At 44.1% G+C, this 26,432-nt stretch overlaps 1 protein-coding gene across 12 annotated transcripts; it reads right to left on the bottom strand.

Moving 5' to 3' along the window:
• Positions 1 to 709: 709 nt before the first annotated feature.
• Palb2 (partner and localizer of BRCA2) lies at positions 710 to 26,428 on the bottom strand. Of its 12 annotated transcripts, none has more exons than XR_869708.1 (13): positions 26,168 to 26,428; positions 23,122 to 23,181; positions 22,371 to 22,464; positions 20,497 to 21,891; positions 17,842 to 18,375; positions 17,085 to 17,156; positions 14,502 to 14,663; positions 10,718 to 10,803; positions 7,757 to 7,918; positions 6,698 to 6,814; positions 5,393 to 5,480; positions 4,130 to 4,278; positions 710 to 1,176 (listed from the first exon to the last, which is right to left on the bottom strand). XR_869708.1 is itself a non-coding variant. In NM_001289844.1 (13 exons), exons 1-13 carry the CDS (start codon positions 26,213 to 26,215, stop codon positions 966 to 968), a joined length of 2,226 nt encoding a protein of 741 aa, NP_001276773.1. In that variant the 5' UTR covers positions 26,216 to 26,394; the 3' UTR covers positions 710 to 965. The 12 variants fall into 12 exon arrangements, 6 of the variants coding, with proteins under 6 accessions (NP_001276773.1, NP_001074707.1, XP_011240057.1 ...); XR_003946461.1 differs by having other exon boundaries at positions 4,130 to 5,218; positions 17,705 to 18,375; NM_001289844.1 differs by having other exon boundaries at positions 17,705 to 18,375; positions 21,586 to 21,891; positions 26,168 to 26,394.
• Between the last annotated feature and the right edge of the window lie 4 nt (positions 26,429 to 26,432).

Below are 26,432 nucleotides of genomic sequence, written 5' to 3' on the forward strand. Positions count from 1 at the left end.
CCCTCCCTCCACCCTGCTACCCTTCCCATTTTGGGTGATTTCTGAGAACTTTTAACAATTACTGATACCATCACTTTCCAAGCCCATCTGCCTGCCTCTATTCTCAGTCTTCACAGAGCCTTTGCTCACTCTGGAGCCAGAGTACAGCCTGATCTGCTTACTGCTCAGTCGCTCATCTTTCCTTGCACAATGAAGTTTACACAAGACCCCTGGCTACCTGGACTGATCCGGGACCTCATTCCTTATGGCATGCTTTGGTTGTCTTTGCAATTCAGTTGTCTGTACTTCCTGCCTGGAATCCCTCACATCTTCACCTGTTTATCCTGCAAGAATCAGCTGTCACCCTCCACAGAGCTTTCCAGCATGTACTAACTGCCCAACCTTTGTCCATAGCAGCACTGGAACTAACCCTTAAAGGTCCTGTGAAGCACTTTATGCCTCTCAGGACAGAAGCCCAGCAGCAATCCGTACATCCTAGCACTAATAATACTCATCTGTCCACTGAGTTATTGCACTGAGCTATGACTTGTTGTATAAGGTTTTTTTTTTTTTTCACTTTGTAGACCAGGCTGGCCTCGAACTCAGAAATCCACCTGCCTCTGCCTCCCGAGTGCTGGGATTAAAGGCGTGTGGCACCATGCCCGGCAGTATTTCTTATTTTTGAATTGATGTGAATAGACTAGAAAAAAAAAATAGAACAAGCCAAGCAGAATGTATCAAAATAAATATTTATTAACATTCACTGGTTATGTACAGCTGTAATAGCAAATGTGCAAAGAATGACTTAAAACTATTAACCTGAAAATAACTATAAACAAATGTTCAGTCAGTAGTCACTATCAGAAGAAAATTAAGTGTGTGGGAAATACATTCAAGTAATCACATTAAATGTCATTCAGATATTGTATTCTTAAAAAAAACAAAAACAAAAACAAAAAACAAAAAACCTCCAAACTATTTGCCTCTTAAAAGTATCGGTATATAAATATATTTCCATCCTTTTGTCCAGCTAGCAAGTGAGAATCTGTACCCGACCATTTAACCAAAGACCAACTCTGGTCAGAGACAGGTGGGAGGAGAGCCGTGCAGTGACCCAGAAGCAAATCCCAAATGGCAATTGTCCCAGAAGTCAGGACTGCTGCTGCGACATGATCTTTCACATCCCCTTCCAGGAACCTGAGACAAAGAAGAAGAGACATTCAGATATCACATCAAAGGCTTCAAGAAGGACTCAGAAACGGCTCTGCAGGAAAGGCACTTCACTAAACACCTATGTTTAATCCCCAGGACTCACAGGAGGAAAGTGACTACTGAAAGATGATTTCTGTCTACCATACACTTCCACGACCCATGCCTCCAACAAAATATATTAATTAATTAAATGTAACACTAAATTTAAAGCTTGAAGAAGGAAAAAAAATGCTCCCAAGAATCAGCCAAAACCAAGCTTCCAGCCACTGTGACTGCCTGGACAAGAGGACTGCTGGCCTGCACAGCACAGTCCAGAGGCTGCATCTTACATTGCCCAGCACTGGCTCACACATGCTCTCTCCCTCTACCTGCTAACCACACTCAGTCAACCTGAGGGACCTTGCTCTGCCAGTGTTTCTCTCTCTCGATTTCTCTCTCTCTCTCTCTCTCGACTTCTCTGTATAGCCCTGGCTGTCCTGAAACTCACTTTGTAGACCAGGCTGGCCTCGAACTCAGAAATCTACCTGCCTCTGCCTCCCGATTGCTGGGATTAAAGGCGTGCGCCACCGCTGCCTGGCTCTGGCTCTCTTTCTCTGTCCACCTGTCTCTGTCTGCCCCTCCTCCCTCCTTTCCTCCCCTCTCCCTCTGATCTCTATGTATAAGACTCTAGCCCTGAATCGTACCATGCCTGGAAACTTATTACCCAGGTTTGTCACCATTATCCAAAGTTCACCTGAAGCACAGCAAACACACTCTCCCCCAAATTCCTGAGGCTGCCTCAGGAATCCCTAGAACCCACTAGCATAACACCATGCCACATTCTACCATTCAAGTATAGTCCCAATCTTTTCTTACTTCTTTTCTCAAAAAAGAAAGACAGAGAGAAAGAAAGAAAGAACAGAAAAAAGAAACTGACTTATTTATTGTCTATGTGTTTGTTTATGTGTACTTGACCTATGGGACCCACATGGTGAGGAGAGAACAGGTTCCCACAAGTTGTCCTCAGACCTCACACCCGCTTAAAAAATGTAACAAATAAGCAAAAACCTAAACCAAAAAGCAAAGGCTCTGTAGTCTGCACGTGGCTTAAATTCCAAAGACAAGGGTTGTGTGGCCCTGAGTAAATTAACCTTCTCAACGGATGAGGGCAGGGAGACATTTTACTTCATGGTGCTATTGTAAGGACGATGGCGAGGTATATTAGAAAGCTTGGAGGTGTGGGGGTTGAGAGGTGGCCTGCAGTTAAGAGCGCTGCTTGGGCTGCTCTTCCACAGGAATATGGTTTGATTCCCAACACCCAAATGGCAGCTCACAATCACCCCAACTCCAGTTCCAGGGAATCTTGACATCTTCGAGCCTCTAACTGGACTTGGGCTACTTTGTGGGGGTCTCTCCTTCCACCCTTCACCAATCCTCTTCTTCCCTTTCACCTCCCAACACTAGGTAGGAGATAGAGGGGAAAGGAGAGGAGAGGAAAGGAAAAGGGAAGGGACGATGTTATCATTAGACTAATTCCTGCTGACTAGGGGCATCGAGCACCTTGGGGCAAGTTTGATCTTCACAGTTAGGATATCTAATTTCTTCTTTTCAGTTCTTCACACTTGACTACTTGACAAACTGCAACCAATAACATCCACCTACCAACGGGCCCACCAGACCCTTCTCTCAGGACTCTGGCAGTTCTATATCCTCTGACAAGACCACAGAATTCTAAACATCACACACTTGGAGAAACGATCTGCAGCTGGCAAAACCATGCCTCTGCCAGAGAGCATGAGGCAAATCATAGTCAGCTGCTGCAAAGCAGCCCCATAGCACCACACCTGGGATTAAAATGAAAATGTATAATATTCCAGAATTTTCACTATACTTTATATTGGAAAAAAATTCCTAAAGTTCACATAAAAGGCCTTTAGTCTTTTTAAAAAATATATTTATTTTTAAGTATGTGTATGTGTCTGTGTGTACGTATGTGCATGTGACTACTGGTGTCCACAGAGGCCAGAAACATCCTTTGGAGCTGTCATGCAGTTATGAGCTGTCTAACATGGTCCTCTGCAGTAGTAGCCATGCACTGATTATTCGTGATCCATCCTTCTATATATTCAGATCCTGTTTTTTCCTTGAAGAAAATGTCTTTAGGGTGCTGAAGAGAGTTCAGTAGTTGCTCTTGTAGAGGGCCTGAGTTCGTACAGTTTCCAGCCCCCATATCAGGTGGCTCACAAATGCCTGTAGCTCCAGCTCTAGGGATCCAAAACCTCTGGCCCTGCACTCTTCTTCTTCTTCTTCTTTTTTTTTTTTTCCCAGACAGGGTTTCTCTGTGTAGCCCTGGCTGTCCTGGAACTGACTCTGTAGACCAGGCTGACCTTGAACTCAGAAATCTGCCTGCCTCTGCCTCCGGAGTGCTGGGATTAAAGGTATGCGCCACCACGCCCAGGGAGAAAATTTTTTTAAAGATTTTATTTATATGAATATACTGTAGTTGTCTTCAGACACACCAGAAGAGGGCATAGGATCTTATTATATAGATGGATGTGAGCCACCATGTGGTTGCTGAGAATTGAACTCCGGTCCACTGGAAGAGCAGTCAGTGCTCTTAACCACTGAGCCATCTCTTCAGCCCCTTAAGAAAATTATTTTAAGCCAGGTGGTGGTGGCTTTAATCTGAGCACTGGGAGGCAGAGGCAGGAATCTCTGAGTTCCAGAATACCCAGGGCTACACAGAGAAATCCTGTTGAAAAACAAACAAACAAAACAACAACAAAAAAGAATGTTTTCTATTAAAAAACAAAACAAAAAACCTCTACCAGTGAGCAACCTCTGTAACACAATAGCCTTTAGCATCTCATGTTTTCTATAGACTCTAGTGACACAAAAGTACCCAGCATAGCGCCTTCAAAATCACCTCACCCTTGAAGAGCAGCACACACACACTTACCTTCCAGCCTGCCCCTGAGGAAGGGAACACAGCAGAACACCCACACTCTGGGCCGTCTTAGGGTTAATCACCAGCAGCTGGAACACAGGGCTTCCAAGGGCCTGGCTCTCTTTGGCACAAGGTTGACTCACAACAACAAACAGGAGCCCCTGTTGCAGGAGAGAAACAATCACCCAACTGTCAAGAGTATTGGCGGTGGTGACAAAAGCAGCGCAGAAGGAATGATGGACAGACTCTTCAACATGCAGGATATAACCACTGCCTTCCCTTCATCACACAGCAGCAGTTGAGGTGATCGCCACACCGAGTGTCTGGATTCTTGCCAGGCCTGATGATCATGAGTCCAGCAGACTCCTCAGGTTCCTATACTTTAGATACACCTTGTGCCATCCACTGGGAAAAGGCTGGTACAAGGACAGATGTCAAAGAGACGAGTACAAGAAACCTCAGAGTGGAAGTACTCATTTGTAAATTAAACCTCAGAATTCCCATAAAGTGACAAAAAGGAACCATCGTCTGTGGTTTGTATGGAAAAAGCCACATAAGCCCTCTCCCTGCTTTGAAGGTCAGTGAGTAGAAGTAATTAGTATATACCAAATATGCTAATTACTTAAATGGAAACAAACAAACAAACAAACAAACAGGTACATTGTAGAAACAGATTCAACTTTTGTAATAGATTATAAAAGCTAGGCTCAAGATTTTGTGATAGCCTGAGCTACATACTGAGTTCTAGACCAACCAGGGCTATATCATGATTTCTTCTCCCTTTTTCTTTGTTAAGTAGTTAGGTGTCAAGTTTGATATCAGGGATAATACTTTTAGGACAAAAATCATAGTTTGGAAGTGGGTCTTTAAGTCATACAGATATAAAATTCGACAAGCAATCGTTCTGCATTAACAGTTTTATTTATAAATCTCAAAAAAGAACAAACAGGCTAGGAAGGTAGCTCAGTCAATAGGATTGTAGCTCAGCCTGACTTGTGCCAGAAAGCCCAGCACTGGAGAGGTAGAAGCAGGGAATCGTAAGTTCAAGGTCATCTTACTCAGGACATAGACAGGTGCAGGCCAGCCTGGGCTACAGGGAACCTGTCTCCAAACAAAAGGAAGCAAAGCAAAGCAAAGTCAAAGCACATTGCCATCCAATGTTGCAAGAAAAGACAACAGGAGGACATGCTGACTGCCACTGTTACTGCCCACCCTGGGCGGTGAGACCAATGGGTAACACAAATAACCACCACACAGCCCTGGGTCAGTACTCACCTTCTCAGAATAGGCTCCGTGACAGACCGAAGCCTGGTAGGAGTCATCAATGTGCATCTTCTTCAGGAGCTGGCCGGTTTTTAAATTCCTTAGACATCAAAATAAGTGAGAAAATTGTGTTTTTCCAGTAAAATGACTTTCATGTATTATACGTCTTTTCCTTTTAAAGATAAGGTATTGCTGTGTAGCCTGAGCGAGCCTCAAACTTGTGCTGCTCTAGCCACAGCCTCTCAGTGCTGGTGTGGCAGGCCTGCACCACATGTCTGCTTCACATAGAATGTTCTTAATTTGTTACCAACTATTTTGGGAGGTAATAACAGGAAATCATTAAGGGACAGAACACTGTACTTTTGGTTTGTCACACTTCGTACACTGCTACTACTACTTCTTGTTTGAGATAAGGTCTTACTAGGTCTAGAACTCCTTATGCAGACCAAGCTGGCCTCACACTCTCAGAGAACAACCTGCCTCTACCTCCTGAGTGCTAAGATAAAGGACATGCACCACCATGCCTAGTACCTTACACACCCTTAGTAAAAGTGTAATGGCAGTTTAATTTGATCAAAAATTGAACTTGATAGTTTAGCCTTGGGTGGACTCTGCTATACCACTGTGGATAACCTCCTCACATTCTACTCAATATTTTCCACCATCTCCCTGTGCTGGGAATGAAGCCAGCTACAAGTTATACCACTTACTATTATGACTTGTCTTCCCAGTTGCCACCTAAATCTCAACTTACACATTCACATATGCTTGCCTGCTTACACACTCACATAGGCCTGCCTGCTTGTCTGTTTATAAGATTTACTGAATATTATGTTGGAGTATGGATGTTTTGCCTGCACGTATATCTGTACACCATGTATGTGGTTGGTGCCCATGGAGGGCAGAAGAAGACATCAGATCCCTTGGAATTAGTGTTACAGATGGTTGTAAGCCATCAAGTTGCTGGGAATTGAACTCAGGACCTCTGGAAGAGAGGTCAGTGCTCTTAACTGCTGAGCCAGCCCCTGACTCTGCATCTTAGAAACATTTCTAAGATGTTCTTTTTCACGTATCTAGGCTCACTTTCTTGGCAAGACAAGGACAAAGCTTCTAACAGTGGAAAAGAGAAAACCACAGTCATGTCTGCCGTCTCTCTCTTTCCACATATCCAGCTGTGTATGGCTCTGTCAGCCCCTCGCCACAGCTTGCTGCTTATAGGATTTCAGGTATTCAGCTCCATACCCTGCCCATGCCCAGCATGCCTAACTTTCACAACTATGAAACAGACGCACACTCACATATAGAGCGAAAGCTCACCAGATCACAATGCTGTTCACAGTGGTAGTACCAAGCAGAGCTTCCTGCGTCCCTTGGACTTCAGCAAAAGTCAGTACAGTCTCATCAGGAGGCATCAAAAGCTGTTCATCTTTGCTGCTGTATTAAAACAGTACTGAAAATCACTTTTGAGCCTAAACAGTTCCTAAGTAGTCCTTCTATACATTACTAGACTATGAATAAAACAGCAATAAATGAGAGCTGCTCTTCCAGAGGTCCTGAGTTTAATTCCCAGAAACCATCTACGATGTCATCTGATGCCACCTTCTAGCATGCAGGTGTACATGCAGATGAGACACTTATATACATAAAATAAAATCTTTTATTTTATTAAATTATTTTATTTACTTTAAATGAAATTAAAACCAAAAACAAAACCAAAAACAAATAAACCGACAATGAATACCAGAATAAAGTTTTAACTAGAAGACTTATCACTGGACTCTTGCCCAGACTGCCATGTTGGTTCAGGGCTAATTATGACAAATAAGTTCCCTCCCCTGCTATGAGGAAGGACAAAGAACAGTAAAGAAAACAGACGGAGGTATAGCTCAGTAACAGGACTAAATTGAAAGAACCTGGGAAAGTACAGGACATGACAAAAGGAGACAACGTTTTAGCTCAGGTTATCACATGCTGACCCGGAAGGACCTGAGAGGTGACCATGAAACAAGCATGCAGGTCTACAGCATGAGAAACAGCTTAGAGCTAGAAATGCATGTTTGCAGGTTGCTAGCATCTAGACGGGAAAAAAAAGCAATGGACAACATAGAACAGGGTTCTTCTAATATTCAAGAGACACACAGGAATTCTAAACAAAGCCAGAGAGAGAACCAACTACATTTACTGAGCCTTTCTTCTCCATTGGCTTCCCTGGCTTCCACCTCTTTAACCTGCTCATTGGCTGCAATGTGGCATTAAGGCCAAGCTTGCGACCACACCCACAGCAGAGATCAGGTTCCTAGGCATCCACTTTCCCTGAAGCCTGAGGTAAAATGCCTCTTTTACAGAACGGTGAAGACCAATCAATGCTTTTCTTACCTTCCGTCGTCAGCAAATGTCATGATTTGTATTTGTTGATTGCAAAAGGTCCCAGTGCTACTAACTAGCCTCCGCTTTGTCAGGCCAAGCATAGCTTTTATATCTCCAGATTTCAGGAGGACTTGCTTTTCACTGTCATCACCAGAAGAGCACAGCAACGCCCTACACCAAACACAAATCCGAGGAGCCAGGAGTAAGCAGCGGGCAATCAGGCACTAAGTATACATTTAAATTGCAACTTCAGTCACAGATGTCAGTCTACACATGGTTTCATTTCTTTAAGGATTTTTTATTTTGTGTGTGTGTGTGTAAGGGTAGGCATAACATGTGGATGTGGGTTCTATCTATAACCTGAAGCCTAAAAGGCTTAGGATCTCTTGAAGCTGGATGGAACACAGGTGTCTGAAGGGCAGCCGGACTGTTCTATGGGTGTTGTGTTCTGAACTGCTAAGCCATCTCTCCAGGCACTAGATAAGGTCTCCCTACGTAGCTCTGGCAGGCTTTGAAGTTGCTATGTAGACCAGGCTGGCCTCAAACTCAGATTTTTTTTTTTTTTTTTTTTTTTTTTTACGATGTTGTCGTTTAATCTGCCAAATATACAAGTTGAATTTGAGGAGCATGTCTTGTCTGGGTGACGCACGGTAACCAGAGGTTTCTTGAAATGATCAATGGGTAGGGTTAAAAACGGGCACTAGCCCAGACCAGGTGGGTGGGAAGGGGACAGAACAGAGAGGAGAGGCCTCATCGGACGGAACTGGCCAGGCACAAACCTTGGTCCTTTCACGGCACAGGCTCCTGGAGCCCCTCTGAGTGAGCACCCAGACAATCTGGGCTGGTTGTCATCAATTCCCACAGCAGCTGCCTGCTGGCACCCCCTCCCCCCACGCTAGCGTGCAATCTACTGGACAAATGGAATCTCCTCACCCCACTTCCCAGGCACCCCCCCTCCCAAACCAGGGTTCCAAATTCTAAAAACAGCAGAAACATTCAAATGGTTACGTATGAAATGCTGTCCTGCATCTTTCTGTCTCAGAGATAGCAGCTGCCCCTCCCCCAGCCCCAAACTCAGAGATTTGCTTGTCTCTGTCTCCTATGCACAGGAATTAAAAGCGTGTGCTATCATGCTCAGCTAGATTAAATTTTTGAAACAGAGATTCATGGAACCCAGGCTGGCTTAACATTTCTCCCTCAATGTGCCACCATGCCTGTATCAAAATTCAAATTCTTCTATGATTAAAATAAATTACTTTTCTTTTCTTTTTTTTTTTTTTTTTTTTTAAAGATTTATTTATTATTATATGTAAGTACACTGTAGCTGTCTTCAGACACACCAGAAGAGGGAGTCAGATCTTGTTACGGATGGTTGTGAGCCACCATGTGGTTGCTGGGATTTGAACTCTGGACCTTCGGAAGAGCAGTCGGGTGCTCTTACCCACTGAGCCATCTCACCAGCCCCTACTTTTATTTTCAATTACATATATTTGGGTGCCTGTGTATGGGTATGTGCTCCTGAGTGTAGTGTCTATAGAAGCCAGAAGATGATGTCAGATCTCCTCAAGCTAGAGTTACAAGTGGCTGTTAAGCTGCCCTACAAGGGTATTGAAAACTAAACCTGGGTCCTCCTGTAAGAACAGTATGCACTCTTAACTGCTGAGTCATCTTTCCAGTCCCCTGAGATATTTTTAAAAAAAAATTTTATGTGTATGTGTACATGGCTTCATGAGTTTATGTATTCAACACACATACATGAGGCCACAGAGAACAGAAGATGGTCATGTCTGTGAGCTCCATGTTGGTCTTCTCTGAGGGTAGTAAGCTCTGTTAACTACTGAGACACCTTTTCAACCCTTTCCGTGTTTTGAGTAAGGTCTTATGCAGGACTTGAGGGTCTGATACAGCTAAGTGTAATGATGACCTTGAACTCTTAATCCTCCCATTTCAGCCTCCCAAATTCTAGGATTATAGTATGTCACCATGATTGGCCCTAAATTAATGTTTTGTTTTGTTTTTTTCCCAGAAAAGATTTACTTATTTTGCTGGGCGGTGGTGGCGCACACCTTTAATCCCAGCACTTGGGAGGCAGAGGCAGGCGGATTTCTGAGTTTGAGGCCAGCCTGGTGTACAGAGTGAGTTCCAGGACAGCTAGGACTGCACAGAGAAACCCTGTCTCGAAAAACCAAAAAAAGGAAAAAAGATTTACTTATTTTATGTCATGGCTGTGTCTTAAGTGTATATGTGTACAATATGTATGTGCAGGTGCCAGGAGAGGCCAGAAGAGGGTGTGTGATGGTTTGTATATGCTTGTCCCAGGGAGTAACACTATTAGAAGGTGTGGCCCTGCTGGAATAGGTGTGTCCTGGTTGGAGGAAGTGTGTCACTGTGGGTGTGGGCTTTAGGGCCCTCATCTTAGAAGTCAGTATTCTGCTAGCAGCCTTCAGATGAAGATGTAGAATCTCAGCTCCTCTAGCACCATGTCTGTCTAGATGCTGCCATGCTCCTGCCTTGATGATAATGGACTGAATATCTGAACCCAATTAAATGTTGTCCTTATGAAGAGTTGCCTTGCTCATGGTGTCTGTTCACAGCAGTAAATCCCTAACTAACACAGGGTGTGATATTCCCTAGAACTGGAGTTGAAAGTAATTGTGTGCCACCTATTGTAGGTGCTGGGAACCCAACCCAGATAGATCCTCTTTAAGTGCAGCAAGTAGCCTTAAACACCGAATAATCTTTGCATACCAGAAACTCAGATTCTTTTAAGATGCCCTGCTTTTAATACTGAAGTGTGAGTTATAATGTGTACTCAGAATAACTGAAAAGAACAAAGATGGTGGAGTGTCAGAGCGAGAGCAAGAGCGAGAGTGAGAGCGAGAGCGAGAGCGAGAGCGAGAGCGAGAGAGAGAGAGAGAGAGAGAGAGAGAGAGAGGGCAAGCACATGTGGAGTTCTCAGAAACTGCGTACCTGATTTCTCTGATTTCCAAACTTCCCAAAGCTACACATATAAGATTGTAAACATCAGGCACTGGAACTATTTGTAATACTGGAACCTACATAAAAGAAAGTTATATTCAGTCACTTATAGTTTCATGAATATTTCAGGAAAAATTTTATCACTCTTTTATGTTACTCCTAGCTTTCTTTTTATTTTTTATTTTGTGATGGGGTCATATTAAGTTGTGTAGGTTGGCCCTGAACCTGTGATCTTCCTGCCTCAGCCTTCTGAGGAGCTGAGATTACAGGCCTGAGCCTGCTAATCACATTCTCTTGAATTCTTATGGAATTAGGACTATGTGCGAAGTGTGAAGATTCAGAAAAATTTTCTTCTGCCTCTCATGCCTTTTGGTGTTTTGTTTTGGTTTCTGGTTTTTCTTTTCTGAGATAGTGTCTCATTACATATTGCTGACTGACCTGAACGCAATATGTACCTCACTGTCTGCCTACGCTTACCAACTGTAGGGATTAAAGGCATGTGCCACCCCACCCGGGCCCTCAGAAAAATCTTCTTACAAGCTCTAGTCTAATTGCATGAGCTGGATATGGTAGTGTGGACCTGAAAGTCCAGGACTATGAAAGCTAAGATAGCGGGGGGTCACAAACTGAAGGCTACACTATGAGACCACAATCATTCCTCCCCACACCCCCACTGCTAAATAAACAATTAAATAGAAATCTGTGTTAAGAGTTAAAATCTGGGGCTGGTGAGATGGCTCAGTGGGTAAGAGCACCCAACTGCTCTTCCAAGGGTCTGAAGTTTAAATCCCAGCAACCACATGGTGGCTCACAACCATCCGTAATGAGATCTGACGCCCTCTTCTGCAGTGTCTGAAGACAGCTACAGTGTACTTACATATAATAAATAAATAAATAAATCTTAAAAAAAAAAAAAAGAGTTAAAATCTTAAAAAAGCTGGGCAGTGGTGGCGCACGCCTTTAATCCCAGCACTCAGGAGGCAGAGGCAGGCGGATTTCTGAGTTCCAGGTCAACCTGGTCTACAAAGTGAGTTCCAGGACATCCAGGGCTACACAGAGAAACCCTGTCTCGAAAAACCAAAAAAAAAAAAAAAAAAAAAAAAAAAAAAGAGTTAGGCTAGGGAGCTGGAGAGACTGACTGCTCTTCCAGAGGTCCTGAGTTCAATTCCCAGCAACTACATGGTGACTCACAACCATCTGTAATGGGAATCCAATAATCCAATGCCCTCTTCTGGTGTCTCTGAAGACAGTGCAATGTACTCACATACATGAAATAAATAGATAAATTAAAAAAAAAAAAAGAGTTAGGTTAATATTTACTTTAATCTTTTTTTTTCAGGTAGGGTCTCCCTGTGTTGGCAAGCCTGGTCTCAAAGTACTGGCCACAAGCACTCCTGCCTCAGCCTCCTGTAGCTAGGACTATACACTTAAGCAATAAATGCTTGTTTAGTGCAATTTATGCCCCTAACAACCCAGAACTAGTACATTCTAGCAAGCAGATGAACATTAAGGTGCCATTTAAAAATGACTCTAGGGAGCAAGTAGCTCAAGTGGAAGAACCACCTGAGCTGCTGAGTCTGCGCAGCATGGGATACAGTGAGACTGCCTCCAAAGGGCACTGGGTGAACTGGGAACTCAGCAGCATGGGCAACAGTGAGACTGCCTCCAAAGGGCACTGGGTGAACTGGGAACTCAGCAGCATGGGATACAGTGAGACTGCCTCCAAAGGGCACTGGGTGAACTGGGAACTCAGCAGCATGGGCAACAGTGAGACTGCCTCCAAAGGGCACTGGGTGAACTGGGGACTCAGCAGCATGGGATACAGTGAGACTGCCTCCAAAGGGCACTGGGTGAACTGGGAACTCAGCAGCATGGGATACAGTAAGACTGCCTCCAAAGGGCACTGGGTGAACTGGGAACTCAGCAGCATGGGATACAGTAAGACTGCCTCCAAAGGGCACTGGGTGAACTGGGAACTCAGCAGCATGGGATACAGTGAGACTGCCTCCAAAGGGCACTGGGTGAACTGGGAACTCAGCAGCATGGGATACAGTAAGACTGCCTCCAAAGGGCACTGGGTGAACTGGGAACTCAGCAGCATGGGATACAGTAAGACTGCCTCCAAAGGGCACTGGGTGAACTGGGGACTCAGCAGCATGGGATACAGTGAGACTGCCTCCAAAGGGCACTGGGCGAACTGGGGACATTGCTCAGCACTGAAGAACACTACGGTTCTCAGAGAGGACCTGGATTTGGTTCTCAGCAGCTGAGGCAGTCTACAACTGCTTGCAACTCCAGCTCCAGAGGATTAAAATGCTCTTCTGGCCTCTGTGGACATCTGCACTCGTATGCATATACTCTCCCCAACATACATATGCATACCTAAGGATAAATCTCTATTTAAAAAATGTGTCAAAAATCTGGGAAGTTTGTTCAATAATCAAAGTGCTTGCCTTGTAAATGTGAGATTAGAATCTGATCCCCAGAATCCAATGTAAAAAAGCCAGGTGGAGTAGCAGGCACCTGTAATCCTAGCTTTGGAGAGGCAGAGACAGGTAGATCTCTAAAGCTCAATGGCCACTCAGCTTAGACTACTTAGTGAGTTCTAAGCTAATGAGAGACCGTGTCTCAAAAATCAAGACAGACAGCTCCTGAGGATTGACATGTGATGTACACATGTGCTGTCATCTGGTCCCCACAAACACATGTACCCAAACCTGAATACATAGATTCACCACCTACACACAGCATATACATAAAGAAAGGAAGAAGGGAGGGAGGGAAGAAGAAAGAAAACCTCATTTGTTTAGGGGCTAGAAGTGAAGTTTAATGGCAGATCGTGAGCTTAGCATGATCTTAGCTTTTTTCCATCAGGGAAAAAAGGAAGGAAATTTTATTAGTCACTAAGCAGATAAACATTCCCAGTCAGCTGTGTGCAAAGCCCAGTGCTCAACGCTGTGAGTTCAGGGGGAAAAAAGAGCAAATACCTATGGAGAGTATCCAACAAACCCAGGCCCGTGGTGTGCCTACAGTCCCAGCACTTGACAGGGAAAGGCGGGCGGGTCAGGAGTTCAGGGCACGCTTCAGTCCATGGAGAGTTCCAGGCCACCTGGGCTACACGAGACCTTTCTCAATACTCTCCTCTCACCAAAGAAAGAACTATGTACACATAAATGTTTAAGTGGATTCAAAAACCTCAAACAGGGGCTGGCAAGATGCTTCCGCAGGGAAAGATACTTGTCACACAATCCTGGAGACCTGAGTTTAAACCCTGGCACCCACAACGGAAGGCGAGAATGATTCCTGAAAGCTGTTCTCAGACTCCCACACTCATGCACACATTCACACTCACATATCATACACAAACACTCACTAATAAGATAATAATAGTAATTTAAACACAGTAGTACTGTAGCCACATTAGAGGTGTATGAAGAGGAATAAGGATAATCTATGGAAAATAGAATAGTGTTTTGGTGAAAAAGAAATATGACTGTCAGCAGTTTATCAGAATAGGTAAGTGATGCAAGCTTCCCAATAGACTGCTGTAGAACTCCCCTGGCAAGCATGCTGAAGCAAACAAAGTGTCATGGTGACACTCGAGTCTAGATGGTGAGCATGCAGTGCTCAATGTAAACTTTACGTCTGAGATGTCTCACTCATAATAAATGCTGGAATCTGAGTTTGCAATGAGTAGTCACAGCTCCCTGTTAAGCTGTTCATTCACATCACAAATGACACAGATCCACCTTTCAGCCCTGAGGCTTGGACATACCTCTGTGAAGTGCCAGGTATGAACTTTCTCCCACTGCAGAGAATTCAAGGGTTTCCAAAGAGAAACTACATCTTCACAAGCAGTTACGATACATGGCTCCTTAGCACCAGCTCTTTCCCACCACATGGCGCTCACATCCACAGAGCAGGAACTGGAAGGATTCTGACCCCAAAAGAGAAATTATGTTAAAGTTTCTGCTTAATGAAAAGACTAAGTACCAAAGGTAATGAGTTACAACGATGAGAAGAAATACCAGCTACATAAAATGAAAGTTCTATGCAGGCCATAAGAAAGAGCTGTATACATTTTATGTCACACACACAGAAAAACCAACCCCCAAATCATCTCAGATTTGATATAAAAATATCTTAACTCCAGAACTAAATAAAAGGTTTTACACACACACACATACACACACACACACACACACACACACACACACACACACACACCCCACACACAAAGTTAGCCCACAAGAACTGACTTGTTTGGAAATTAAAGATCCTGGTGAACAACTCATCAATTAAAGAAAATGAATGACTCAATAGGTAGAGATGTTGCTTGGTAGAGATGTTGCTTGGGGGCCAGAGTCATTGTCACAGGCAGGTTGTCCTTGCCTACCTGACACTTGCAGGTTGGTATCCAGGCTGGTTTAGAACTTGAAAGGTAGATCCAGCTGGCCTCCCAAGTCCCAAGTGCTGGGATTACAAGTGTGCACCCCCACACCCCTACTCTCTGTCTCTCTGTCTCTCTCTTTGTCTCTCTCTTTCTCTTTTGTTTCTAGAGTCAGGGTTTCTCTGTAGCCCAAGCTATTCTGGAATTCACTCTGTAGACCAGGCTGGCCTCAAAGTCACAGAGATGTGCCTGCCTCTGCGTCCCCAGTGCTGGGATTAAAGGAATACAGCCCTCCACCCCCAGCAAATATGCCGTTTTTATTAGAACAAGGAGAGTCCTGTGGGTCCAACACCACAAAGCATGGCCAAAGCAGCATTTGTCAGAAAAAGTAAAATAGAGAGCAAGCAGCCCAAGGAGTTAATAAGAACACAACAAACAATGAGAACAAAATAAAAACAATGAATGAGGTAGGCGTGGCAGTGCATGCCTGTACCAGAAAAAAAAGAGGCCAGAGGATCCTGAGTTTAAGGGAAGCCTTAGATACACTCTGAGACCGAGCTCAAACACAAAACAAGCTCAATATAATCAAGAACAAAACAAACATGACAGAGGCAGGAGGACGGGGTGTTGCTCATTTGGTAGAGTACTCACCTGTCACATACAAGCCCTTGGTTTAATTCCCTGCACCCAATAGTCTAGTCATGACAGAACATACTGTAATCTCAGCACACCCACCACGTGGAAGGCCATAGTCAGCTAAATCAGGAGAACAAGGCCAGTTTGGTATATATATAAGACCTTGCCTCAAACAAATTAAAAAACATAGGAGAATGGAAAGACTTAACTGCATATATACTGACAGACAAAACACTGAACCATTAACACATAAACTTGAAAGTGTGAACAAAATGATAAATTCCATCTGAACCTAAGGTATTAAAGTCATCCCAAGTGGAGGACACAACGAGACCATGGGCCACAGAATCAACAAAGCGGAGCCCATAGGGGCTCTCGGGGGCTGAAGTGACAGTCACAGATTCTGTATAGGGTAGGGCTGGGCTAGATCCTCTGCATACATGTTTTGGCTGTTTGCTCGGTGTACTTGTGGAACTCCTTAACAGCTGGAGTTGGGGGGCTACCTCAGATTCTTTTGCCTGCTCTTGGGACCCCTCACTTCCTACTGGGTCTCCTCATCCAGCCTTGAGCCTAGTCTTACTACAACTTGTTAAGCCATGTCCAGTTGATAGCCCTGGGAGGCCTGCTCTTTTCTAAAGGGAAACAGAGGAGGGGATCTAGGGGGAGAAGGGAGACTGGGAGGAATGGAGGGGAAACTATGGCAAGACATAATGTATAAGAGAAGAATAAATAAAATAAATAAATAAAACTGACCCCAGAACAGCGTGACACAGAGCATAGGCACTATTCCTACATGCCTGCTGCAGAAAAGGAGCCTGGAGCTCAGAGGCTGATCTGTGGGTAACGGGCGGCAACACTCGTGTGTGTTTGACTTTTTTTCCTCTCAACTCCTGGTGTTCAACTGGGAAAGACTCCAAAGCCTCACCTCCATTCCAAGAATAATCAGCAATGTTTGGAAACCGTTTTAGATGTGGCAGCTAAACATTTACTGCATCAAAACCCAGGACTAAGACTTTCCTTTTCTGGAGAAAGAGTTTACTATGTAGCCCAATCTGACCTTGAAACTCATAGGCAGCCTAGACTGGCCTCACACTCATGGTAAAAAAAAAAAATTGTTCTTGGCAATAAGTTGGTATATAAATTTCAGATAGATAATTCAAAGCATAACTATAACTAAATACTGTGAAAAGAATTAAAATCTGCTTTCCTGCTTTGTTTCTCAATATATTTAATAATATTAAACAAACAAATGAAACAGCTCTGTCTTCGCCAACTCATTCAATGTTTCACATGTAATATACAAGGCACACAGTAACAGGACATTTTGCTGACCTTTAACTCTGAAACCAACTGTAGGTTTCCTGGGTTTAGATTGTCACAAGCAGGGCGATCTGCAGTTTCAGTCTGTGGAAACAGAAGTCACACTGTGAGCTTATGTTATGCAACGTTTGCCCTTCTCACTCACTTATCAGCAAAGCTACCTCAGCTGCCTCTAACAGCACAAAGGCAAATGCAACTATTTCCCTTCGAGCAAAGAGCAGGACTTCTAAAATACATTTTGTATTTTTAAAATACATAATTTAGGGTGCTGGAGAGATGGCTCAGCATTAGGAGCACTGGCTGCTCTTCCAGAGGACCCAGGTTTATTCCCAGCATCTGCATGGCCGCTCACAACTGTCTGTAAGTCCAGTCCAGGGGCTCTGACATCTCACACAGACATACATGTAGGCAAAACACCAATGCATGTAAAATAAAAACAAGAAAAATTATTAAAAATACATAATTTAATTAGTTCTAGCTTTCCTAGAATGAGCTTAACAATTACAACGAAGACATTTCAAACAAACATAGCAAAACTCTACAGGGAGGCCATGAGGAGATCATCACACTGTCCAGATTCGCTAAGACATTTCATCCTTTCAGAGAAAACTTCACAAAGGAAACGATTGTACCTGTTCAGTGGAATGTTCATGTAACTCGAGGCATGCATTTCCACAAAGCTGATTTTCTCTGAAAGTGAATGACTCAACAGGTAGAGGTGTTGCTTGGGGGCCAGAGTCACTGTCACAGGCAGGTTGTCCTTGCCTACCTGACGCTTGCAGGTTGGTGTCCGGTTTTGGTGAGCAGGCTGAACTGTTGCACTGTTTACTGTTATTGACAAGACTGTTTGTGTCTCCCAAGAGAGGAGGTTGGGATGTAGAGCAAGGCTGTGCAGCTTCAGTAGATAGAGTCTCACCGGCTGCTTGGGAGCCAAGAGCTGGAGTCATGCCTAAGATGGGGAAAGCAGGTGAGCACAGGGAGGGAGGAGGCCTGCCACTGTCGTTAGGCGCAGCAGTGTCTGCAGGAGTGAAAAGCACTATGGATGAAGAAAGGTCCTTGCTCCCTGGCTGCCTTCTCAGGGTTGGCCCTGGACGGTACGCTTCTCCTGGTGGAACAGTGAGCTCCTCTTCCAAGCCCTCCGTCTCCGAATCTCTTTGCAGTTCCTCCAGAGCAGCATGGTTTCCTTCTCTAGGAAGCCTCTCACCACAGTTTTTTGAGTCAGGAGACTCAATCAGTTTTTCCGAGCAGGACTTCAATTTTTCAAGTTTAAGAAGCCCAAAGTCTTCATCAGGTAACTCAAAGTCTGTGACAGTGAGAAAAGACAGGGTGCCTTACCGTTAGGACTGCATTCTCACAGTGCAATCAAAGTATTATCGTTACTCTGAAATAATAAAATGCTATTATGTTGATGTACGTATGCACGGCTCACACGTGTATGTTCACATGCTCTCTACCTTCCTTTTTTAGGACAGGGTCTCCCCTGAGGCTGGAGCTCACTGATTCAGCCAGACTGGTTGATCAGCAAGCTCTGCAGCCACAGAAAGGAATGAAGCACCGGCATGTTCTACAGCATGGACACAATGCTAGGTGAAAGCAAACACATGGAAAATGCAAAGTCACACATGACATAATTCCACTTACATGAAGTGACAGGAACCCTAGCTCCCCCGATACCTTGCAGTAGTCTGGTAGCTGTCTATGGCCTGGGAATGCAGTAGTCTGGTAGCTGTCTATGGACTGGGAATGGAGAGTAAACAGGAAGCAGATGCCTAACGGGTGTGGGCGTCCCTGTCTCAAATTAAAAAAACAAACAAACAAACACACATGCAACAGAAGAAAGAAGAGGAAGAGGAGGAGGAAGAAGAGGAAGAAGAGGGAGAGGAGGAAGAGGAGGAGGAGGAAGACAAGAAGGAAGAGGAGAAAGCCTTAAAACAAACCAAAACCAGAAGCAGCACCAAAATCTTTGGCCTGTTTTTATTGTTATTAAAATAGGTTTTGCCGCATTTTTATCTTTGTTATAAATGATGCTTTAAAAACATCTACTGTATTAATACCAAGTTTACATATGACTAAGAAACTTGATAATGGAAACAGAAAGGGTTTTCCATGGCAGGGGACTGGAGAGATGGCATAACAGTTAAGAGCACGGAAGCATCCACAGGGAGACTCCCGGCCACCTGCACTCTAATCTCGGGAATCTGACGCCTCTTCTGGCCGCCACTAGCATTGCATGCATGTGGGACAGTCACACAGGCAGGCAAAACACTTATACGCATAAAGAAAATAAACCATAACAGACCATTTCAAAGAATAAAACAAAATGTCTAATTACGCAAGGTAGCCCAGTACTCAGGAGGCTAAGGCCGAAGGATCTTGAGTTCAAAACCAGTTTGGACTAGATAGTGAGACACTGTCTCCAAACAAAAGTTTCTAGGTTATTATTGGTGTATATATTTTTTTTTCCTTCCTTTTTTCCTTCTTTCTTTCTGAGACAGGTTTCACTATGTAACCCTGGATGGTCTAGAACTCAGAAACCTGCCCGCCTCTACCTCAGCTGTGATTAATAGTATGCAATACTACACCTTGCCTTCTTCTTAAATTTTTGTATTGTTGGTTAAGGAAGAGCCATGCTTCCTATCCTTATATTTTTGGTTGAGCCTAGCCTTTAACGGCTTAGCCATCTCTCTAGCCTATGCTTCCTATTCTTAAATGAATGAATCATAGCTCATAAAGAATATCTATGACTAATGGTATATAACAGTTTGCTGCCTGTCTATGCACAAAGTTTTATGAGAGCACAGTAAGTTGCATACTATCTGCGGCTCCTGCTGCACTGTACCTGAGCAGGTGAAAATGACACTACCTATATTTCAGGCCTTTGCTCATTCTCTACTTAAAGCCCAAGTGATCCAACTTTTTCTGTTGTTTATCAGGTATGATTAACTTCTGAGAAAATGAGTAAAAAGCTTGTTATAGTCTTGCATGCTGTTCCAAAATCTTATATTCCAGACAACAGTCATGTTACTCATCACGTTTCTCAGACTTCCTACTGTGAGTTTCCCTGTAGGTTTACCCAATACGTACTCCATTTTACTGTGGGGCCTATGGGGTGCTACGGAGGGAGAATGTACCACTTGCCTTAGATTCTACCCAGGGACGAGACTGCGATGTAACTGACTAGGCAGTAGTTTAAGGAAGCCCCCAATATATTCCCCTTGCTATGAGATTTTCAAGCACACCACTGACCTGCGGTGCCACACTGTACCCTCCCTCTGCCTTACTTTCCTCAACTGAAGATGAGGGTGATCGCTGCCTTGAATAGGGCAGTGATGATTCAGTAAGTTAACACTGTACAGAATTTACAGGTACACGGTGATGATGAGCTGTCACATCAAACGCAATCTGACTCGCCTTCGGCTCTTACCATGAATAACCACGCCTCTGTTCTGACATTTATGCTTGGTGAATTTGCCCTTGGACCTGTTAACAGCCAGTGCGGCACAAGGAGGAAAAAGCAGCTGGCAGTGACCCAGTGTGGAGGTGCGGGCTGATTTTCGTTTCCCTCTGTGTCCTCTACCAGGTGGCGGTGTGGTGGCCTTTCCAGCAGGTCCTGGAGGAGAGCTGACCTCAGCTGGTGAGAGCAGTTTCTGAGAGAGGCTTCCTGAACTGGACTGTCCCGTGCTCGTGTCCAGCATGCCACTTTCACTCTGGTCAGTGTCTTCACTGGAGAGGACGACCGCCTTAGTAGCTTTGGTTTTCTTTTTAAGCTCTTTCTTTTTGACACCCAAATGACTTTGAATTACAGCTTCCAGAGCTATTTTTCTCTGACAATCTGACATACGACGGGTTGTTCTAACATAGTATTCTGCAGGAAACAGAAGGCCTTCAAGCATAGTACAAGAATGTATTTGACTTTCTGTGGAAGGAGGAGAGACTGCTGCCAGGTTGAAGTTCTTAGATGGACCAAGAATTTCATCTTCCTGAAGAGGTTCATTTCTCTCATCAACAGTGTTACTGGGAGATTTTAAAGATTTAGAGTTTGGGGTACTATTTGCTGGCAAGTTACTATGCGTGAGATCATTTACAGAACAAGAATTGGGACTTCCTGGCAGCTGACCATGGGCACGCACAGCTTTATATACTACTGAGTTTACTGTAAATATAGTCATTTTTTGGTCTTGTGCCACCAGGTTTGTGGATGAAGCCGGGCCCTGAGTAGTAATTTTGCAGCCACTTTTAGGAGGTGTATGCTCAAGGTGCTGACTGTGATTGCTGTTTGACGCAGTACATGAAGGAACTGCAGCCTCCGCGGAGACAGTATTTCCTCTCACAAGTGTATCAATTCCCCTTTCTGATTTGCCAGATGGCGGAATTAATATACCCTCTCCAATTCCTGTAACAAGTGCTGGAGGGTCAGGGATCTGAGACCTGAGACTTAAAAGGTGAGTCTTTTCACTCACGGGAGTCCTAGAATTCTTCCTACTGATTGATTCTTGCCCTTTTCGATGCTTACCAAGGAGCGCCAGAGAATTAGTGTCAAAATAATCTTCCTTCTCCTGTGAAACAGATGACTTCTCCCACGGCGTCTTTGTTGTCCCCGGAAGCGTGTTCTGCTCTTTCTTGCCATCAGGGCTGCTGGTGCTATGCAAAAGTTGTCCTTGAATGTCACCTGCTCTTGGTGTATGTAATACTTCTTTGCCTTGTTTACAGTTAAAGGATTGAGGTTCAACATCAAGTATCTGAGAGATGTTTTCTCCAGTCTCCTCATCCAGATGGTTGCTTTGCAATGTGTCACAAGGAAAGCCTTTATTTATAGATTCTGAGGGGGAAAGTAAGTACATATGAGCTCATAAGTCCACTCCCAGGTAGTCAGGAGAACCAAAACCAGACCCACACAGAAACATACACATAGCCATTCATGCAGCATATTTACAGTCAAAGAGTGGCCCTGAGGCTGAGGTAGAAGGCCTGCCATGAGTACAAGGCCAGCCTGGGAAACATTGTAAGAGCTATTTATGGCTCTGTGGTAAAACATCACATTAAAAAAAAAGTCATTAACTAAAAATAAATTTAAAAACTTACTTTTCCAACTATAACACTAAATATAGTTCTGAAAATCTGAGGAGAAAAAAGGCAATTAAACTGGCAATCCAATTGAAGGCACTGGGTATTGCTTGAATTGTATAACATGAATTTTTATGTTATTTAAGAAGTCTACTGTTTCTTTTCCATGTGAAGAAATAACAGCAGCCAACTGGGGAGTGAATACAAAGCAAGTGTAAGTGAGCGGCTGATTACCAGAGTGGCTTAGCTGTGAGGAAGCTTCTGGCTGGGGCACACCATCTTCTATGGCTTTCTTAGAGTTCTTAGCCTTCTCAGCTCTTTTGGCACGCTAGAGAAAACAAAAGCAGCCCAAGAAATCAATTTTCGTTCAAGCTTTATTACCATCAAGAGCCTTACTTCCCATTAATTGTGATGGTGCGCACCTATAATCCTAGCATCCTGAAGGCCAAAGCAGGATTGTGGGTTTATTTATTTTTATTATGTTTTATTTATTGTGTATGTGTGTATACACATGAATACCTCTATGCCTTAGCACTTTTTAGTAGATATCAGAAGACAACTTTCCTTACACCATGTTATTCCTGAGCATTGAGGTCACTTTGTCTCTAGGCTGCAGGTGACTTTACCCTCTGAGCCACCTTGTATTTTTGTTTTGTTTTTTTTTAAGATTAATTTATTATTATACATAAGTACTCTGTAGCTGTCTTCAGACACACCAGAAGAGGGTGTCAGATCTCATTACGGATGGTTGTGAGCCACCATGTGGTTGCTGAGATTTGAACTGAGGACCTTAGGAAGAGCAGTCAGTGCTCTTACCGGCTGAGCTATCTCACCAGCCCCTGAGCCATCTTGTTGACTGCAGGTTTATGCGTTTAAGTCAAAATGGACTACATAGTGAGGCCCTGTTTCAAACCAAAACCAGACCAACAAAACCTTTTACACAGCTTGTGCAACACCTTAATTTGACCAACTATGATTCACTCACCTGAAGTCGAGCAAGTGTCCTGCTGTATTCCTTTTTCAAAAATGCTAGCTTTTCCTTCAACTGGAAGAAAAACAAGAACAATTCTGAGCAGTGGAAAGGTGAGAACAGAGAGAATGGATACAGTGCCCAGCAGGCCCGAGAGTGCATATGGTGCTCTGTAGCATCCCTCAGCAGGATCAGTGCCGGGAAGGCCAGTTTTCCCACTCAAACCTTTCCTCGGTTCCTACAAAGCATCAGCCTCTCAGGACCTTTCCACGATGGGTTCCTGTCACTTGGAGCAGCTCCTGTGGATTCCTCAAGCCTCAGTTTGCAGGATTACTTCCCTAGGATGGACTTCTAGGTTCTTGCTCAAACCCAGTTTAGGTACTCTTCCGTTCCTCAGTGCTATTCTCAAAGTTTACTGCACCACACACTATGCTGTCCATTTTCTCCTGTATCTTCCCATCACTTTGAGAAGCAGGGAGGGGGCTATTACCATAGTCAATCAACCAATAAATGCTCTTTATCTAATACTGGCCCAGGAAGTTGCAGTCGTAACCAACACCTCCCAGTAACACACACAGTGTCAGTTATCCCTGATGCTTGAGGGACAAGGTGGTTAAGGCAATTTACTTGGAGTGAGGAATGTAGATAACATCAAGAGCACAGATAAGATTTGACATAGTAATCAGTACCTAGACTAATCTAAGTGATATAAGTAATTAGCTTCCTGTAGGGAGTGTAGTCACGGAGGCATTTCTGAGGGCTACCACTTGCACCTAGATCTAAAGGAAGGAACTAGTCTTGTGGAAATAGCGTATGTGTAATTATTCTAGGCACCACAGTAGGAAAGCTCCATGGTGGACCGGTGCATACATCTAAAGAATACACAGAAGAAAGCCAGTGAGAGGTAGGGGTTGTTGCTGCTGAGTTCCTGTCCAGCCACACAGCAGGCCTTTCTACAAAGCTTTTGCAAATAAGTTAATTTAGGCTATGCCAAATTACTAGTTCCTGAAAGTTTAGATTCTCTTTGTCTCCTTAGCATCTGTGGTTGAAATGTTCCCTTAGCAGAAGTGCCCCCCTTGTCTTTCCACCATTTAGGACCCCTATATTCATCCTTTAGACATAGTAAGTCCAAGACTAGCTTGCGATACGAGATCCTTTTTTTCTTTTCTTTTTTTTTTTTTTGGTTTTTTGAGACAAGGTTTCTCTGTAGCCCTGGCTGTTCTGGAACTCACTTTGTAGACCAGGCTGGCCCCGAACTCAGAAATCCGCCTGCCTCTGCCTCCCGAGTTCTGGGATTAAAGGCGCGTGCCACCATGCCTGGCTAAGAGATCCTTTCTTAAGAACAACTCCACAAACCAAAAGCATCAAAAAAGCTACAATGAAAGTTACTAAAAGGTCCTTCTTTTCTGCTGGGTGCAGGCTGACTGCTGTTGAAATGGGCAAGTTCATGAAACCCAGGAAAGTGGTGCTAGTCCTAGCTGGACAATACTCTGGATGCAAAACCGTATCATGAAGAACACTGATTGATGATGGCACCTCAGACCGCCCTTACAGCCATGCCCTAGTGGCTAGAATTGACTGCTATCCCCCAAAAGAGACAGCTGCCACAGGCTAGAAGAAAATTGCCAAGCAATCCAAGATAAAGTCCTCTGTGAAAGTTTATAACTATAACCACCTCATGCCCACAAGGGAGTCTGGATATCCCCTTGGGCAAAACTGTTGTCAACAAGGATGCATTCAGAGACCCAGCTTTGAAACACAAGGCCAGGCAGGAAGCCAATGTCAAGTGTGAGGAGTGATACAAGACAGGGAAGTGCAAGTGGGTTTTCCAGAGGCTTCACTTTTAGGTATGTTTTTGTTTTGGTCATTAAAAATTAAGAAAAAAAGTTACTAACAACTTAAACTTTTCTTAAGCACTTTCCCCACCTCATTCCCCAGCACTTTTGTGGGACTCCAGCACTTCTGTGCTAAAGTCACTTTAGTCCCCATCCATTCTCAGACACATAATAATAAAAATGGCAGATACTTTCATAATGTGCTTCAGTTAGTCCTAGGGAATTTTGTGACTTTAATGTCCAATGACTCAATTAGCACTCACAATAACCCTAACAAATAGATTCTATTATATAATCATCCTCCTTTGAGATATGCAAACTGAACAGAGAATAAGCAGTTCCTCCAGGATGCTGCCATTTATAACTGCTCCATTTAACACCCCCCCCACACACACAGAGGTTTCATATCATATATATTTTGATTCATAATAGCAGCAAACTGCAGTTATTAAGTAGCAACCAAATTATGGTCATGGGCCACCACAACATGAGTAATTCTGATCTTAACCTGTTATCTTGTCCTCAATCTTATCAGTAAGTAGGAGTTATCTTGTTTATTTGTAAATGATCTTTACCACCCTTAGAAGGTAAGACAGGATAGGAAGACAAATTAATGTGAATTCTAATTTTGCACAGAAAGCACAAGAACATGGAAGTAATATTTAAGTCTTGCAGGAGAATAATATTCTGAGCCTGAAAGAAATGAGAGCTCCTTCTAACTACTACACTAAATTTGTATGCACACACACAACACCTGTTCATTATATGTAATATTTATATTATTTTCTTCCCCTCATCTTGTTCCAACGTGGGTCTTAAACATGGAGAACACCAGCTGCAGAACCAACCAGAGTACACGTTATAACCATCCCCTTCTCCAATGTAAACCTATTTTGGAGGTCAAGCCCTAACAGACAAACACGAAAATGTATATATATAAGGCTGTTGACGTGACGTGAAAGATTTATGTGACGGGGCCGGAGTGGAGTGGGAGAGAAGAGGGCCTCTAGGTTTACCTATATGTAGTTTTACACCTAATATTTATGCAGTGCCACTAGAAGATGGGTTTGGCTCGTCTGCATTTTAAGCTTCGCCACCCGAGCAGCGCGCTCGTCTCAGTGACTTCTCGTGGAGGCTGTAGGTAGGAGGACACTGCCTCGGATACAGGAACTAGGTTTGAAAACCCAGCCTAAAGCCCTGGGTCACCCTTCCCGCAACCCGGGCACCTTTTCCTTCTCCGCATAGCTGAGGGGCTTCCCGGAAAGCTCTTCCATCGGGTTGGAAGCCGAACGCAAGGAGCAGCCGTCTCCAGCCTCGGGCCTGTGGTCACGGGGACCCAGCCAGGGCTTCCTAGGGCCAAGAGGAACCCCTGGGAAGAACGGGGACCTAGTTCACCCCCACTATGTTCCTGCCGAGCCACACAGGTTCCGCGCGCTAGCCGCTCTGGCCAATTAAAACCTCTGTTCGCTCTGCGCACGCGCAGCTGGAGAC

This window comes from Mus musculus, chromosome 7, assembly GCF_000001635.26.
Source record: "Mus musculus strain C57BL/6J chromosome 7, GRCm38.p6 C57BL/6J".
NCBI classification, from domain to species: domain Eukaryota; kingdom Metazoa; phylum Chordata; class Mammalia; order Rodentia; family Muridae; genus Mus; species Mus musculus.

Bases quoted from the DNA above. Each gene is read 5' to 3' on its own strand.
- Palb2 (NM_001081238.2), bottom strand. From the start codon at position 26,215: ATGGAAGAGCTTTCCGGGAAGCCCCTCAGCTATGCGGAGAAGGAAAAG. The intron at 23,182-26,167 runs GTGCCCGGGTTG...TTTTTCTTCCAG, and splicing joins GCTATGCGGAGAAGGAAAAG to TTGAAGGAAAAGCTAGCATT. The intron at 10,804-14,501 runs GTATGTCCAAGC...TCTTTTATGTAG, and splicing joins ATACCTGGCACTTCACAGAG to GTTCCAGTATTACAAATAGT.